We start from the raw sequence: 15404 nt of genomic DNA, 5'->3' as shown, positions 1-15404 counted from the left end.
ATTCTATAGGTTTATCAGAGATTCCTCACATCTTTTTGAGCCCCTTTGATGTACCATGCCCCTATCTCTCTAGTCAGACAGGGGCATGTCCTGCTCTTAAGTGCTCCAGGCGTGAGCCATCTGTGGATATATCCTGCTGGGATAAAAACGACCCAACTCTTAGATTCCTCTCAAGTTACCGTAAATGCCGTGCTGCCATCGGCTTTACCACTTGACACCCGACCCCATGACACACAGATCTTCCAGCAAAGGGAAACCGATAAATACTTTTTCGTCTTTAAAAAAACACCCTTTTATGTTATCATCTGCAGGTATTAGTGCGTCTGGTAGATATTTTATTTGTACCATTAGCCGGAGACGTCCTGGGTAACTGGCGATCTGTTTTAGCGTTACGGTCTGAACATTTAATTAACGACATTTACAGCTCATATCAGTCAACGTCAGCTCTGTTTACGTAGCCTTTTTAGTTAACTACATAGGATTTTATGTTTAGCCATAAAATGTTTTCTCATATATCATGCATTCCTTTTCCGTGCTTTGAAAACGCAATAAAGAAAGAGACGTGTGTCTTCTGGGGCATGTAGTCTTTTAATAAAAGGCGTGGCATGAAAAATAAATATCTTAAATTATAGGAAGGTGTCGATGCATTTTAAAATGAAACCACTGATTGTAGTATGTATATAATAAATTATTCCCAATAGTGTACCGGCGCAACGATTCTTTTACGCAGGGTGATTTGTTTAAACTGCTGGAAGTAGGCAGGGGCGTATATGGCAATTAACTCCACTACCCATCATGCTTTGTCATACGAAGGCGTCATTTATTTGCTAACGTATCTCGGCCCATGAGCTCATTGGACAATAAAGGGGATTCCATAATTTCTATTGGCTGACGTGCGTCTTCGTTTCAATCGCTGAATGCCTTGTGTGGGTGCTCCGGTTTTGGAAACGGATGGCATACAAGTGCTTTTGCTATGATGTGTAAGGTAGGGTTTACAGTATTTTCGAGTATTTTTGTTTCTTAGCGATTCGCTCGTGGTTGTAAACAATTTAAATACTATTTGTAAAATTCATGGAAGTAATTTTTATTAGTGACAAATGCAATGTTAAATAAGTACTATAACTAGCTGGCTGTAACGTTTTATTTTATTTTTATCTGATATCTCAGCTAAACACTCATATAACTCTTACCACTATCTCATTGCTTACCCAGTAAGTCAGCAAACAATTTTCTTTTTATTGTAATAATATAATGTAATAAATAATGTGTTTACCTGAATTGTTTGCGAGATTATTTGTTACTAAGACAAATATTTGCAGATGCGCGCCTCACTTATTAAAATAAAAACAGATTTCGTGCCTAATATTCAAATAGACAGTGCTACAGCCGCGTCGTATCTTTTATGTGTCTCATCCGACCATTGCAAGATCCCGAAGCTCATGTCCAGCAATTCTACCTAAGTTCTCACATGTAACATGTGTCTTTTGGCGATAAATGACATGCTGGATGGCGTGATTTCATTCCTGGAAATAATTCGCTTTTTGGTTACCGTGGCACTGGCAGTAAAGCCGAACTCGATGCGTATGCTTACGTGTTTATTTTAACTAAGCGCGCCCGGATTGTTTGACTGTTTTGAGCGCATCACCCTACTCTCCTCCACCTCCTCGTTGTTGCCATGGTAACCTCTCATGACCGCTTATTTATAGGAAACCGAATTTATTTATAAAGATATACGGTGCGTGTAGCTGTCTATACATTCACAAATCTTAAACCTTAAATTGTGTAGTCGTGTTGTTATTGTCACTGGTCTGCTGGAAGCAGTGAGAGTTGGTTTTCTGGCGGTACTTAAATGCTCCCTCTTGACGTCAGTTGGTTTTCTTTTATTTATAAATTTGTAACGACGGCAGAGTGCCCGCGGTTAGTTTGGGATTTAAGATCATAAATTATTAATTCTACTTTTTATAGAAACACACAAACATTGACTGTAATACAAATAAATACAAATGCAGACAGATAAATCTTGTATTGATCGACAAGGCCAGAGTCACCACCTCGACGGCCACTCACTGAAACGATTTGACATTTTTAGTCTTGGTCAGTCCTTTGTTTCCCAACAGATGTGAGGAAATCTGAATGATCAAAGGCCTTTTGCTTGCATCCATAGTTATTATATACAAATAGTCTTACTAAAGATTGTGAAATATTTTACTAACTGCTGTAATTCAAGCAGAAAAACAAAATCAGTTTTTATCCCCATTATATTAGCTGTGCTGTCATTCTTGGAGGCTCCCTGTCTGACTCTCTGGAGTCTGTTCCGCAGGTCCGCGCCTCGCAGTCCTGCTTGTGAAGTGTCAACATGGCTGAAGGTGGGAAGGCAGCCTGAAGCACCCGTGTCACAAAATGCCGCTGATGGCTCTCTTGCCATTTTTCTCCTGAAAAGTGATACTTAATTGTTAAAGGCATGCCCTATACATTTAAAAGACATTAATCACCTTGCATGTAGCCCAATGAAAGCATCCCATTACTGCCTGAACAAATAATTAATGTTAAGTTAATGTTACTATTATTTTGCTCATATGACACTTTTATGTGAAGCATCTTTCATGTTTACTCATCTATATAGTGGTGAGTTTACTGGAGCGGTTCAGCCATAATATGTTCATTGGCAACAAAATGGAGCTCGTCCTGGGACCCGAACCAACAGCTTTCAGTTTACAAGCCCTTGTATTTTATTACTGTGGCCAGAGACCTGTGTGTATGACTGCAAATAAAAGTCTGTTGGTGCTAATTAGCTCTCATGGTGCTGAGAGGCTCCACACGCAGAGAAGCACGCAGCAAGCAGACTGGAAGGCAGCCACGGTGACGTCACGGTTGGTTGTCCTGTCTGTCCATCAGAGAGCCTGCCCCGCCCACCTCGCTGATCATTGGCCTCTCTTAACACCTGCAGCATTCCCCGGAGTGAAGGATGCGATCTGTCTCTGCCTCTAATCCCTCACTGCCAACGGGTTCCAGGAGGAGTTTCGACAGCGTGCAGAGGACGGACGTGTTTCCCGTGAGGAGGAGGAGGTGCACAGGACCTGGGAGCGCACGGTACACCTCCTGGGCGTTTTCTGGAATGCCGGAGTTTTAGTTAAGAACTCAGGCGTGGACATTAGCCTGGAGGACTGGGGTGTGTCTAGGCTTTTCCACAGCTCTGCCTCTTCTGAATGGGGGACTACTTTTCAGCTCAGGGTGACAGTGCAGACCCTGAACAGCAGGGGGCAGCAGGGTTCATTGCACAGTACTGGAAATTGGGTGCCTTTTTAAGAGAATGCTTGCCGCTTCCCAAATAATTACCCAAAGCTAAGAGCTTTTCTGTTGTCTAATCTGGCACATTGTCTGGTCTCTTTTGCAATCTTTAAATATATCTGTTCAGCATTAACTTCCTTACCCACAATGCTCTGCATCCCTGCAGCCAGCCCAGATGGAGTTCTGGAAGCGCGTAAGCACCAACACGGAGAGCACCAACACGGAGACGCGCTCGGAGAGCGCCGAAACTGTCTACATGGTGGTGCCGCTGCTGGGCGTGGCCCTCCTCATCATCATCGCCCTCTTCCTCATCTGGAGGTGCCAGCTGCAGAAGGCCACACGGCGCCGGCCCGCGTACACGCAGAACCGCTACCTGGCCAGCCGCACCTCCCGGAGCCTGCCGCGCATTCTGGTGCACCGGGACACCGCCGGCCACTCTGAGAACACGCACTCAGATTGCGGGCGGCCGGCAGCGGCGTCCGCGGCAGCCGGGGGAGGTGGAGGAGGAAGCACAGGAGGGGGCTTGGCCCCCCATCAGCAGTCGCTCCCTCCCAACGGCCGAGCTCTCTACATCCAGGACTCCTCCGCCTCTGTGGCGTCCCGACTCTCCGGCGCCACACCCCCGCCCTCCTACGAGGAGGTGACGGGACACTTGGAGAGCAGCAGCGATGAGACCTCAGTCCCCTACAGCGACCCCCCGCCTAAGTACGAGGAGATCGTCAAGCAGAAATGAACGCCCTGCCTCCCCACCCGCCTCCACCTCCCCCCCCCACCACCCTCGGCGGCCGAGGAAGGTTCCAGAATGCGACTCCGGGCTCTGCACGCGGAGCCTCCGCGTGGCTTCCGTCCGTGGGCACAGCTAGGGGTCGTGTCCAGTGCGTTCGTTGTGCATTAGTGTCGGCACGTGGTATCCTGGTCACTCTGATCATCTCATGTTTGAACACTGAGATGCTTCTGGTTGCTGTACAGCTGGACTCCCACGTCCTTGCTCATCGTTAGGGTTTCCTGCCTCCCAAAGCCCTTGTCTCTAATGATCCTCCCCTGGCTGTAAGGCAGAGGAAGACTGGAGATGCGGAAGAAGCAGTGTGCATTCTAGCGGGCAGTCCGCTCATGGCGCCTGCAGCGTTGGCTGTGAATTTAGGACAAGCCCATCCTGGCTGTACGCTTGGTTGGATGACGTAGTGATCGACTTTAAACTGTCTGTCACACATCTAGGGCGGCATAGATGCGGCCAGCGGGAAACAGGTTTTAGCAGTAAGCAGCCCCCTCTCCCACTCTCCGTCCTCGAGCAGAGCAGAGCTGTCCAAACACCAGCCGCAGGTCGCGCGTATCGTAGGAGTGGAATCCTCCCCCCAGTCATGAGCGTTATAGAGACATCTCCCACAATGCCTGAAATTGTACCTCACAGATTCAAGCTTCGTTGTCACAGGGTTATGGGGTAGAAATTGGGGCCTGGAAACCCCGAGAGAGCATTGAGATCCTTAAACGTGGTGGCGTGTGACAGTACATCTGAATTTACAAGGGTCTGGGGAAGTCTGACAATTTAAGGATCTATAAAAAAAAAATGCAATTGTAAAACATTCCTGTCTCTTAACGTGTAAGGCCTTAGATCCCTATGCCACTTTCCCTTTCTTTGTCGGACGTGCACCTTCTTCGTCTCGATGTGCCCACACATGGCTGAGCGCAGTCAAGACACAGAGGAGCACATTACATAAGCACCCCCGCCTCCCCCGCTCCCAAAACCACTCCTTTTCTGCCTGTCTTCCATGAATCTGGCATTTCAGTGATAAGGAAGCAGGCAACCTGTGCCTCCACTGGCTTTATACTGTGTTTTTGACGACATTCAGTAAGAATCAAAATGTTTAAAAAGCACTTCATACTTGTTTGTGTCCACTAGGTGGCACTGTTCACACGATTGTTTCGTTCTCTCTGATGCTTTGTGAAACATTCCTTTCGGGTCTAACCTGCCAAACAAGCAGCCGCAATGCCTTTTGGTGTGTCTGTCTTGATGCACGTCGGAAGGCATACTCTTAGCTCAGGTTAACCGCAGCTGTTGCTGCTAACGGAGTCCGCAGAACGGGAATTGGGATCATGGGTCTAGATGTCTCAATTGGGATGCCCAGAATATCCTAGATGATGCTAAATGAAGTTGGCCACACCTTTCCTGAAGGAATCAGAGTTTGGGTGTTTCTCACTATGCGTACTAGACCGTACTTGTGTTCCCACGTACGTGTATGACATCACCTTTCATTGCCGTAGACTATTTCCAATGCTAAGAACAGAAATACACAGTATCATTCTTGCCCCGTCCCAAATTTCAAGGATATATTGAATTCATCCTCGCCAAGCAAAACCAATCCCATGATTCATCACTCCCCAAGTTCATTTTTGGGAGCAGAAGATATCAAGACCACTCTTGCCAAGACCACAAGTACAATCTTTGCGTTCTTGGTATTGAGAAACACATTTTGAGTGGTACCAGTTGCGGCAGAGGAGGTGGACTGGTTTTGAGTATATCCCATGGGGCAATGCTGTGGCTTTTGCATTGTCACCTACAGTCTGGCTGTGTCCAATCTCATGATACCACAGAGCTAGCGGGCCCCTCACAAGCTACACCACTTCTTCTTGCGGGTCATTATTGTCAACACTGTGTTGCACAATCCCTAGAGTGGCCCAAGGGGTTATGTGTTGTCCTTGTAATTGGTATATAATAATATGTATTATAATGCTGTATTGGTTTGAGCTGTGGAATTTCAAGCAAAATAAGTATTGTGTGTGTTTGTCTCCGTCACCCATTTGCCACAGTTTGTGCCATATCAGTCTCTATATCCAAATGCCTAATGTTAGCACCTCACGGATTAACGACCAAGTAATTGTTCCCGTGCATTTTAGCCAAATCTCCGTGACGTGAGATGCCATTCCCTTTATCTCCACAAACGGTGTCTTCTCAAATGGTCTCACTGATGGTGCAGGTATCTGGAGATGTTAGTTGATCACTCCAGTGAGACAGACCATTATCCGTTCATGTTTTCCTTAATGTCCAGAGAAGGTCTTTTATCTTAGAAGAGTATTTCTGTAAAGCACAGCAGAAGAAATGAACTTACAGTGTATATTTCTGTATATATGTACATACATGTGTGTTTGAAACACTCCACTTGAATGTCTTTTTTATGATTTGCTAATGCATGGATTTGTATTTTTATAATTGTATTTTGTTGTCTTTTATTACAAGTTTCTAGAGTAGATTTTAACACATGCGTGAACCACTTGATGTGAGGAAAATTGGCGACTATAGGTCTTAATGTCTGTAGCTCGAGAGGACATAAACACTGAACACAGCCATCATCTGATATATTTATACCCACCCTTGTGTTTTGCATTTATAAGAAATTAAGTATTTTTCAGTTGACCCTTAACTAAACATGTAACTATTTTGCTTTCGACAATTCATCCAAAGATTGTTCCAGTTGTCACTGTTAAACAAGCTGATCTTTCTAGAAGATGCGTCGACTGGAAAATCCAAGGCTGCTGAAACCAAGCATCTGTCTTCCGATATCTTTCCTTTGCTTTTTCTTCTTTCCCTATTGAAAGTGAGAGTGATTTCAAGATTTTTAAAAACTACTGGTTTTGAAATCCTCAGTGAAAAAGAACTTGCAAGACAGGGTTTCCCGAATAATGATTTGATAACTCTGAAGACTTAGATTTGATTAATCAAACTTGATTATTGGTTGATTGAGTGATTTAGTGGTTCACTGATGAATTGGAATTGCTGAATCCAGTGAGAATTCATATAGGGAAAGGTCTTGCAGCTTGTTAAATTCTCACTGGAAGAAACTGCAAATACCAGGACTTTGGAAAATAATGGATGATTCTGTGGTTTTATTATGCATATTTTTGTTGTGATATTTTGAACACTTTGACAAGTGAAGAATCCTCTCTTTCCACTCGTGCTCCAATGGCAGATTGTAACTCCTTATTATATTCCATCAGCAAACTTTACAGGTGTGGGGGAGTCTTTATGATGTGAACTATGTACAAGTCAGTTCTTTGATGTCTCCTGGTAGTGTTTCAATATGGAGATTTGTGTCAGGGCCAATGTAAAAGGTGACGAGAGGAATGTTCGTCATTAAGAGGAGCCGCCTTGAAAGTACTGATCTCAACGTTTAAAAATTCTGTTATATAAGAAACAAAATACAACCAATTCATAAAATATCTGAGATGTCAAACAAGGGTCATCTGAATGATGTGCACTTGTTCTTTCAGGAACATGTTATATAAAACCTGCTGTCAATATGACCAGTATGATCTGCCTTACATCTTCTAACTGATTATTTTGGTCAGGGCAATTGGGAACCTGGAGCCTAAGCACAGGACCCTACATAGGATGCCATGTTGACCAGTGTCAGTGGGAAAAAAAAAACTGAAAATGCTGTGATAAAACTCTAATGAGGCCATTAGACATGAAAACAAAGCGAGGGGCCTGTTTTTTGCCTTGTCACCTTCTACTTTGTTCCTCTTAGTGACACTAGTGACACGCACCCCGTACCCACAAACCACCATAGCCACACTTATTTACTAAGTGCCAAATTTGTGAAAGCACTGATGATACCTTTGTGCATATAATAAATGTGTTTTTATCCATACCACCCTGTCTTCTGCTGAATTATGTCGAATGATCTGGTTATTATGATGTTGATTCCACTGTAAATTTTCCGTCTTCTAACTGATTTTTAGGATCATGGGACTATGCAACACAGAAAATACGTACTTAATACAATTCAAATTTGAACTCTTTACTAATGGTAGGTATTTTACCCCTTAAAATGTACTAAAATTGTAGATAAAAGAAGTAAATTAAGTATAACATGCTGTGTTAAAAACATAATTAAATGAATAATTGTTTCTGAACCCGTGTCCATTTAAACGAGCAACAGCGACACTGAGGCATAGTGGCCAAGGTGTGAAATTGGCCTGCCCACCGTCAGCCAATCATCATGGAGCTTTGCACTTCCGTTTGCCGACTTTTTAAAACAGCGACGTCACCGGTTCGTTGGAGAAGGTTAGTGTGGTGCAACTCGAGTTTGGAGTCGCTTTTTAGTTATTTACGCAGATATAAAACTTACCAGTTATGACACTAAACATACGAGGACTGTAGGGACTGGTGCATTTAGGTTGTTTATTCGTGGATCTGAGAGAATGCACTTTTTTAACGTCAATAAATAACTTTTTAGGAAGTGTCCTTGCAAAGCACTAACTGCACTTGGGAAATGGCCGGCATGCTTGCTAACGTTAATTTTATTAGCTGTTATGCATACTATTCTGCAAATGTCACTTAGTCGACGACAAGGTTCACCGACATGCGCCGATGTTATTTTCGATTTATTTTTCTACCATCAAACTTTGAACTACATAGATAGCATCGGTGTTAAAAACAACCCATTAACTACCAGTTCATTTCCATGCGTTTTGAAGTGGTTGGATATAATTCTTATAACCTGAGATTTTAATGAAATGCGATGTAATGTCGTTAGTTGTAATAAGCGTCCCCTTTTAACTGTTTAGACCAGGGGTGCCCAATCTTTTCCGCAAAGGGCCGGTGTGTATGCGGGTTTTCGCTCCAACTCCCTAATTAGATTACTAATTAGAGGACTAATTGGCTGAAGAGTCCTCACACCTGGGTTTGAACAGCTGACCTACAGGTTATCCCAAAAACCTGCATACACACCGGCCATTTGCGGATAAGATTGGGCACCCCTGGTTTAGACTGACGTCTAGGCAAAATGCCGAATACCATAATTCCGTTAGCTACCCAGACTAGGGCAGTCCCTATTTCCCCTACCTATTGAGTTTAATTTGTATGTTAGGACGTTTTAGTTGATTAATAAATGATTAATGCAAAATTGAATGCATAAGGGTGTATTAACTTGTTAGTGTACCTGAGTACAGGTCAGGGCGTTATGGACCCCCCTGAGTTCTCGGAGGGGCGACCTCAGGCTTACTGTGTGGACCAGGGCTTCACTGAGGCCATCAACCAGAAGATGCAAGTGCCTGAGCGACTGAGTGTGGGGGTGGGACCCAGAGAAGAAGGAACAGAGAAGCTGGAGGACTTGACCCTGGCCTACAGGATGCATGTCCCTGACAGGCTGTCTCTGGCAGGTGGGTGTGGTTTGCAGACAGGAGCACACCATTTTCATGCAGCGCAGGTGGACAGTGTTAAACATTTCGGTGTTTTTACTTCTGCCAGAAGCCATGGACTTGAACCCCAGGCCGTTTTTCTCCACCTCATTCAAGCACAGTGCTCCCCCCCATGTGGGTTTGGCGTGGGACGTCCAGTCTCCGAGTCGGGATCGGTCGACGTTGTCACGAGACCCCCCAGTGGTAAGTGGACTCACCCTGGCTGTCTTGCTAATCACGCTTCTCTGGGCTGAGGCATGAGCGGGATTTATACGTGTCCTCCTTATACTCTGTCTCGTTATGCTTTTATTCTGGTTAATAAAGGATATATTTACCTGTGTGAGATGTTCACACAAGCCTCTGCTTTGACAGAGCCCCCTGCGGAGGTCGTTCAGTGACCAGACCATTAACTGGAGTCCCCCTGTGACCCCAACCGCTTCCAAGCAGATTCGTCAAGCACCTCCCATGTAAGTCTCCCTTTGCTTACAGCTTTTCCCTTTGTTTAAAACTCTAGCTGGTCACGTGACATTCTAGCTGGTCACGTGACATTCTCCCGGTAAAATGGTGGCTCAGTACCAAACTTGTTAGTTTAGGTCTAGTTTTTAGTGTTTTAGTCTTTTCTGAGGCACCTTGAAATATTAATGTAAATATTATCCAGTTAATGTGTTGCAAAGTCATTTATAAAAGCTAACTGGCGGTGTGAACTACATTTTAAAATATTACTACTACTTCAGCAAAATAAAGTCTGTGTAAAATATACCAGTGACGAATCATGTTATGTCAGCGTTCTGAGCCAACAGTAGGGGGAGCCAGAGTTCTGTATAGTGTTAGCTATTTTAACAGTGTGCTTATAGTGCCACTCTGTGCTGAGTTACAGCTGTTTGATAGACACTTTTGTCCAGCTACTTGCTCAGTTCTGCTCACTGCAGATGATTAGCAGCCTTTACACTAAGTGGTGCTGTCGTCCGTGTTGTTTTATTGTGGGGGCGATGGTGGCGCAGGAGATAGTGCTACCGTTCGGCAACCGGAGGGTTGCAGGTTCGAGCCCCGGTTCCTCCTTACCCCATCAAAGTGTCCTTGAGCAAGACACTGAACCCCAAATTGCTCCCGGTGTGCAGGTTGGCACCTTGCATGACAGCCTCCGCCACCGGTGTGTGAATGTGAGTGTGGATGGGTGAATGTGCATGAATTGTAAAGCTTTGAGTCCTCGTAGGAGTAGAAAATGCGCTATATGAATGCAGTCCATTAACCATTTTTACCATTTATTACTGTACTGCTGCCATGGTAAGATCTATCTGTGATGCGATCTGCACTCGCCGTAGCCGCAGCACAGGACGCCCTCCACAGTGGGCGGGACCTCCTACCATCTCACCCGGCCTCCTGACCCCGCAGCAAATGCTCCAGGCCGCCAAAGACCTGGGTCGCCTGGCCTCTCAGCGTGTCCTGCAGTCTGTGACCCAGAAGTACAGTTCCAGGTGACATATGTCGCACACACTAGTTCAGATGGCCCCACCCCTCTGACTGGACCGCCGTTCTATTGGACAGTTTTTCACTCCTCCACTTTCAATCCTCCACTTACAGGTCCAGCTGCCCAGAGAACCCCCCCACTGCCTTGACAGACACTCCCAGCACCACGGGCCTCAGCCGGAGAAGGTATCATGGCCTCCAGTTCCCCTGTCGCATTACATCATCTGTCTAATGCTTCTGCTGTTCTGTGCAGTTTAAAAAAATAATCCACTGCGTTCAGTGCTGCTTCTCTATACCTGGGCGAAAAGTGATTATCATCTGATTTAGGGGTCATGTGTGGCTCAGGCGGGCAGGACACCGTGCCTGTAATTGGTCGGAGTGTAACGGTACATGTAAGTTTAGCATGCATATGTACCGAACGCAATACAGCAAATGAGCATCCTTTGTGCGTTTCCCCCGAGCGACATTCGGAAACGGGCAGATGAAATCGTTAATGTGAGTACAAGTACAGCGCAGGTATTTTAGTGCATCATAATGAATGTTTATTTTGTTATGCTTTGTATTTTTTGAGACGATATTTCTTGCTGAAAGCTGCTAATGTGAACACAGTACAGATCAGGTGCAGTTAATTTTCTAAATGTGCATCTAAATAGATATTTATTTTTATTTACTTTTAAGTAATTTTTACTTTTTTATTAGTAGATTGCAGCAATATTGACAGAGACTATTTAAGAAAGCCATACTTTGTTCAGTAAACCACCATTTAATAAAGGGGAAAAAAAGAAGCAATTTATGATTGTTCCTTTTAACATTGCTGTACTGAACCGTGATTTTTGTGTACCGGTGCACCCCTAGTAATCAGAAGGATGCCGATTCAAATCTGTGCCGGCAAAGTGATTTTACCGTCGGGCCCCTGAACGAGGCCCCTACCCCTCACTGTCGGGCCCTTCAGCGAGGCCCTTAACCCTCACTGTCGGGCCCTTCAGCGAGGCCCTTAACCCTCACTGTCGGGCCCTTTAGCGAGGCCCCTAACCCTCACTGTCGGGCCCTTCAGCGAGGCCCCTAACCCTCACTGTCGGGCCCTTCAGCGAGGCCCCTAACCCTCACTGTCAGGTGCTTGAACGAGGCCCCTACCCCTCACTGTCGGGCCCCTGAGCGAGGCCCCTACCCCTCACTGTCGGGCCCCTGAGCGAGGCCCCTACCCCTCACTGTCGGGCCCTTCAGCGAGGCCCTTAACCCTCACTGTCGGGCCCTTTAGCGAGGCCCCTAACCCTCACTGTCGGGCCCTTCAGCGAGGCCCCTAACCCTCACTGTCGGGCCCTTCAGCGAGGCCCCTAACCCTCACTGTCAGGTGCTTGAACGAGGCCCCTACCCCTCACTGTCGGGCCCCTGAGCGAGGCCCCTACCCCTCACTGTCGGGCCCCTGAGCGAGGCCCCTACCCCTCACTGTCGGGCCCTTCAGCGAGGCCCCTACCCCTCACTGTCGGGCCCCTGAGCGAGGCCCCTACCCCTCACTGTCGGGCCCTTCAGCGAGGCCCCTACCCCTCACTGTCGGGCCCCTGAACGAGGCCCCTACCCCTCACTGTCGGGCCCTTCAGCGAGGCCCCTACCCCTCACTGTCGGGCCCCTGAGCGAGGCCCCTACCCCTCACTGTCGGGCCCTTCAGCGAGGCCCCTACCCCTCACTGTCGGGCCCTTCAGCGAGGCCCCTAACCCTCACTGTCAGGTGCTTGAACGAGGCCCCTAACCCCCAGTTGCTCCGGGGACTGTCTGACCCACTTTCTCAAAAATGTACGGTGCTTTAGTTAAAAACGTCTGCTATATAAAATTAAATGTAATAATCTAATTACCTCAGCAAGGATCACCTTTGAAGTCACTTCCCTAAACTAGCCTTGTAAAAGTCAGCCCTGTGAACACAAACCAAAAAACAAATCATTTCTTGCAATGGTTAGGTTAGTCCTCAAAGTATCCGAGTCATCAGTTTGATGGCAGCTGGGATAGCACACTCTGTTAACCATCTGTTAACTTGGGCTTCTTACTCTGAGCTAATTTGTGTTCCTTTCTCCCGAGGCAGTACCACAACGGAATGGCTGGCAGAGGATGACGACGGGGGCAATGTCGAGTTCCTCGTTTTACGGAGACAGGTGAGTTTCCGGACACGTCGTCCCCTGTCCTGCCTTACCTGTGTGTCTTTCTGAGGCTTCTACACTCTAAATAGAATGACAAAGCATTGCCCCTAGTGGCTGAAGTGTTCAGTACAGGGGACATTTTTCAGTATTTTTTTTTTTCAAGACTTGTAATTATCTGTAGTGCCACCAGGGGGAGTCATTGCAGTCTGCAGGTTTTAAGGCTTTGTACATTGTCAAATTCATACTTTAACAAAGCATTCAAAAAGCCTTTCACCCAGCCAGATTTGCATAGTAATTCTTCCTCTTCCTTGGATGTGCCTCTATATGAACGTCTGGCTTTGTGCTGTGGCGTTCAAGCCACAAGAGCTGGAACGGTTCTACCCTTTGTCTTTTGAAACTTGGATTATAAAGGTATTAGTCAGAGGTGGAAAGTTCAAGTCCGCAAAGCACAAATCCAGGCCGAGATTTTGTTTCAACCAACCGTTTGAGTACTCAGTGTCTGAGACTCTTTATACTCAACTGGTTGGTTGAAGCAGAATCTCAGTCTGGATTTGTGCTTTGCGGACCTGAACTTTCCACCTCTGGTATTAGACAGTGAGATTAGCAGGTTTAAAGATGCTGTCTTAATTCCTCCCATGTTACATTCCCACTTAAAATATTAAGCTTAATTTCGGTTACCTTTTTAGTTCAGTGTGTATACTGAGTGTGGAAACTCGGTGTGATACAGTATCATCCTTTTGTGGACGGACGTCTTACCATTTCTAACATTTCTATCCGTTCACACTGTTGGCATTTTATTGCAGCAGTTACAGTTAAATACTTTGCTCAGAGTTATCGTAGTTGGGCATCTTTTCGGAACTTGGATTCCGATGTTTAGAAACGGAACGGGTTCCGGTGAGCTTCCGGCGTTCCCGGGCTGACGTGGGTTTCGTGAGTCTCCGGGCGGAACGGATGGGGCTTTGGGGCTAGATGGAGCTCAGGATGTGACCCGGATGTGTTGCCGGCACCCCCCAGGTGGTGAAAATGAACCGACGGCTGGCAGCCCTGGAGCGGCAGAACGCGGAGCGTCGGCAGAGCGAGCAGCTGCTGTTCTCCCTGCTGATTTCCGCCTGTCTGCTCAACGGCTGGCTCTGGCTGCGCAGATAGTAGCCCGCAACTGTGTAGCCGCACTGGGGTCGCAGATACGCACATGCAGACGGCAGAAGAGCGGTAGATAGCTGGACAGGTAGGACCGAACTCAGCCCGTGACCTCCGTGACCCCGGCATGGTCTATGTCATCAAGCAGGACTTCAACCCAACAACTGTGCTTACGAACTGAAACATGGACGAAGGGTAAATATATCAATTTGCGATGTGTGTAGCAACTGAAAACAGAGCAATATGAGAACTTTTCAACATCTGGATGAAATGCAAGTTTATCGCACGTGGCCATCAATACGTTAATGGTAGTTGCTGTAGTTGGATATTTAACATGCGTTTTTAGTGTCTCATACTCCTGTGAAGACTTTAATTTTTATCATCATTTTATCATTGTGATGCATGCACTGTTACGATTACTCAGCACCGTTAGCTTGCTGTTAATAAATAAAAGTATTTGTTCGAAGATTAATTTCCAACTCATCCATGTCTGAAGCATCTTCGTTCTGGCTGTGATTTGAGTTTACGACAGAACGGGCTCCATTTTGACTTGGAACCAAGGGTCTGTCAGCTTGCATGTGGGAGATACTTGCATGTGGGAGATACTTGCAGTGCGGTGATTTAGGTCTGAAGTTTTCCCCTCGTTCTTTCATACAGGTCGAGTTAATCCTGATAGGTGTAGCGAGGAATGTACACCACGCAGGACACTGGCCCACACACACACACACACACACACACACACACACACACAGCCTAGTGATGTAACATGGATCTGGGAGGTGTGTGTGGCTGGAATTGGGGTGCTGTAAGTTGGCCAGGCACAAATGGGGGCATGGGTGGATGGTAGTGCTGCCCCCTTAGGGTCAAAATGTGAATTTAAAAAATGCCTGTTACACAGAAGATTAAATGATGTATAAAATAAAGCATTCTTTTAATAGTGATTTTTAAGCTTACACAAAATGTGCTGAAATACTAATGGCAAATAAAATAGAAACATGCTTTTCATGCTGCTTTTCTTTAATTAAGAAAAGAAACACTTTTTAAGTTAATGTTAAACATTTAAACTAAGTAATTTGAAGCTTGTTTTAGGTGCAGGAGCCCAAACCACAGACAGAGACTGCGGTGCGACCTGCTCGATTTGGACTGTGACTGTACACTTGCAGGAAGCAGCATCGCTGTGGTGGACTTTGTAGAAAAACACAGAAATGCT

General features: G+C 46.0%; 2 protein-coding genes across 10 annotated transcripts; both read left to right on the top strand.

Moving 5' to 3' along the window:
- Positions 1–899: 899 nt before the first annotated feature.
- Positions 900–4050, top strand: LOC111860802 (transmembrane gamma-carboxyglutamic acid protein 3). Of its 4 annotated transcripts, XM_023844818.2 has the most exons (4): positions 900–985; positions 2321–2366; positions 2948–3090; positions 3455–4050. In XM_023844818.2, exon 4 carries the CDS (start codon positions 3464–3466, stop codon positions 4019–4021), a length of 558 nt encoding a protein of 185 aa, XP_023700586.1. In that variant the 5' UTR covers positions 900–985; positions 2321–2366; positions 2948–3090; positions 3455–3463; the 3' UTR covers positions 4022–4050. The 4 variants fall into 4 exon arrangements, with proteins under 4 accessions (XP_023700586.1, XP_023700588.1, XP_072562811.1 ...); XM_023844820.2 differs by lacking the exon at positions 2321–2366 and having other exon boundaries at positions 927–985; XM_072706710.1 differs by lacking the exons at positions 900–985; positions 2321–2366 and adding an exon at positions 992–1211.
- A 4227-nt stretch (positions 4051–8277) lies between these two features.
- On the top strand, positions 8278–14666 carry LOC111860836 (mitochondrial fission factor homolog A-like). Of its 6 annotated transcripts, none has more exons than XM_072706786.1 (8): positions 8278–8347; positions 9235–9444; positions 9533–9666; positions 9835–9929; positions 10752–10937; positions 11044–11115; positions 13003–13072; positions 14072–14666. In XM_072706786.1, exons 2-8 carry the CDS (start codon positions 9246–9248, stop codon positions 14201–14203), a joined length of 888 nt encoding a protein of 295 aa, XP_072562887.1. In that variant the 5' UTR covers positions 8278–8347; positions 9235–9245; the 3' UTR covers positions 14204–14666. The 6 variants fall into 6 exon arrangements, with proteins under 6 accessions (XP_072562887.1, XP_072562888.1, XP_072562890.1 ...); XM_072706787.1 differs by lacking the exon at positions 8278–8347 and adding an exon at positions 8371–8459; XM_072706789.1 differs by lacking the exon at positions 8278–8347 and having other exon boundaries at positions 8503–9444; positions 12999–13072; positions 14072–14209.
- The last annotated feature ends 738 nt before the right edge of the window (positions 14667–15404 follow it).

This window comes from Paramormyrops kingsleyae, chromosome 24 (genome assembly GCF_048594095.1).
Source record: "Paramormyrops kingsleyae isolate MSU_618 chromosome 24, PKINGS_0.4, whole genome shotgun sequence".
In the NCBI taxonomy this organism is placed as follows: domain Eukaryota; kingdom Metazoa; phylum Chordata; class Actinopteri; order Osteoglossiformes; family Mormyridae; genus Paramormyrops; species Paramormyrops kingsleyae.
This window is presented reverse-complemented; position numbering and strand designations above follow the sequence as displayed.

Coding starts and splice junctions, on each gene's coding strand:
- LOC111860836 (XM_072706786.1), top strand. CDS start 9,246: ATGGACCCCCCTGAGTTCTCGGAGGGGCGACCTCAGGCTTACTGTGTG. Junction 9,445..9,532: donor TGACAGGCTGTCTCTGGCAG/GTGGGTGTGGTT, acceptor TACTTCTGCCAG/AAGCCATGGACTTGAACCCC. Junction 11,116..13,002: donor ACGGGCCTCAGCCGGAGAAG/GTATCATGGCCT, acceptor CTCCCGAGGCAG/TACCACAACGGAATGGCTGG.
- LOC111860802 (XM_023844818.2), top strand. CDS start 3,464: ATGGAGTTCTGGAAGCGCGTAAGCACCAACACGGAGAGCACCAACACG.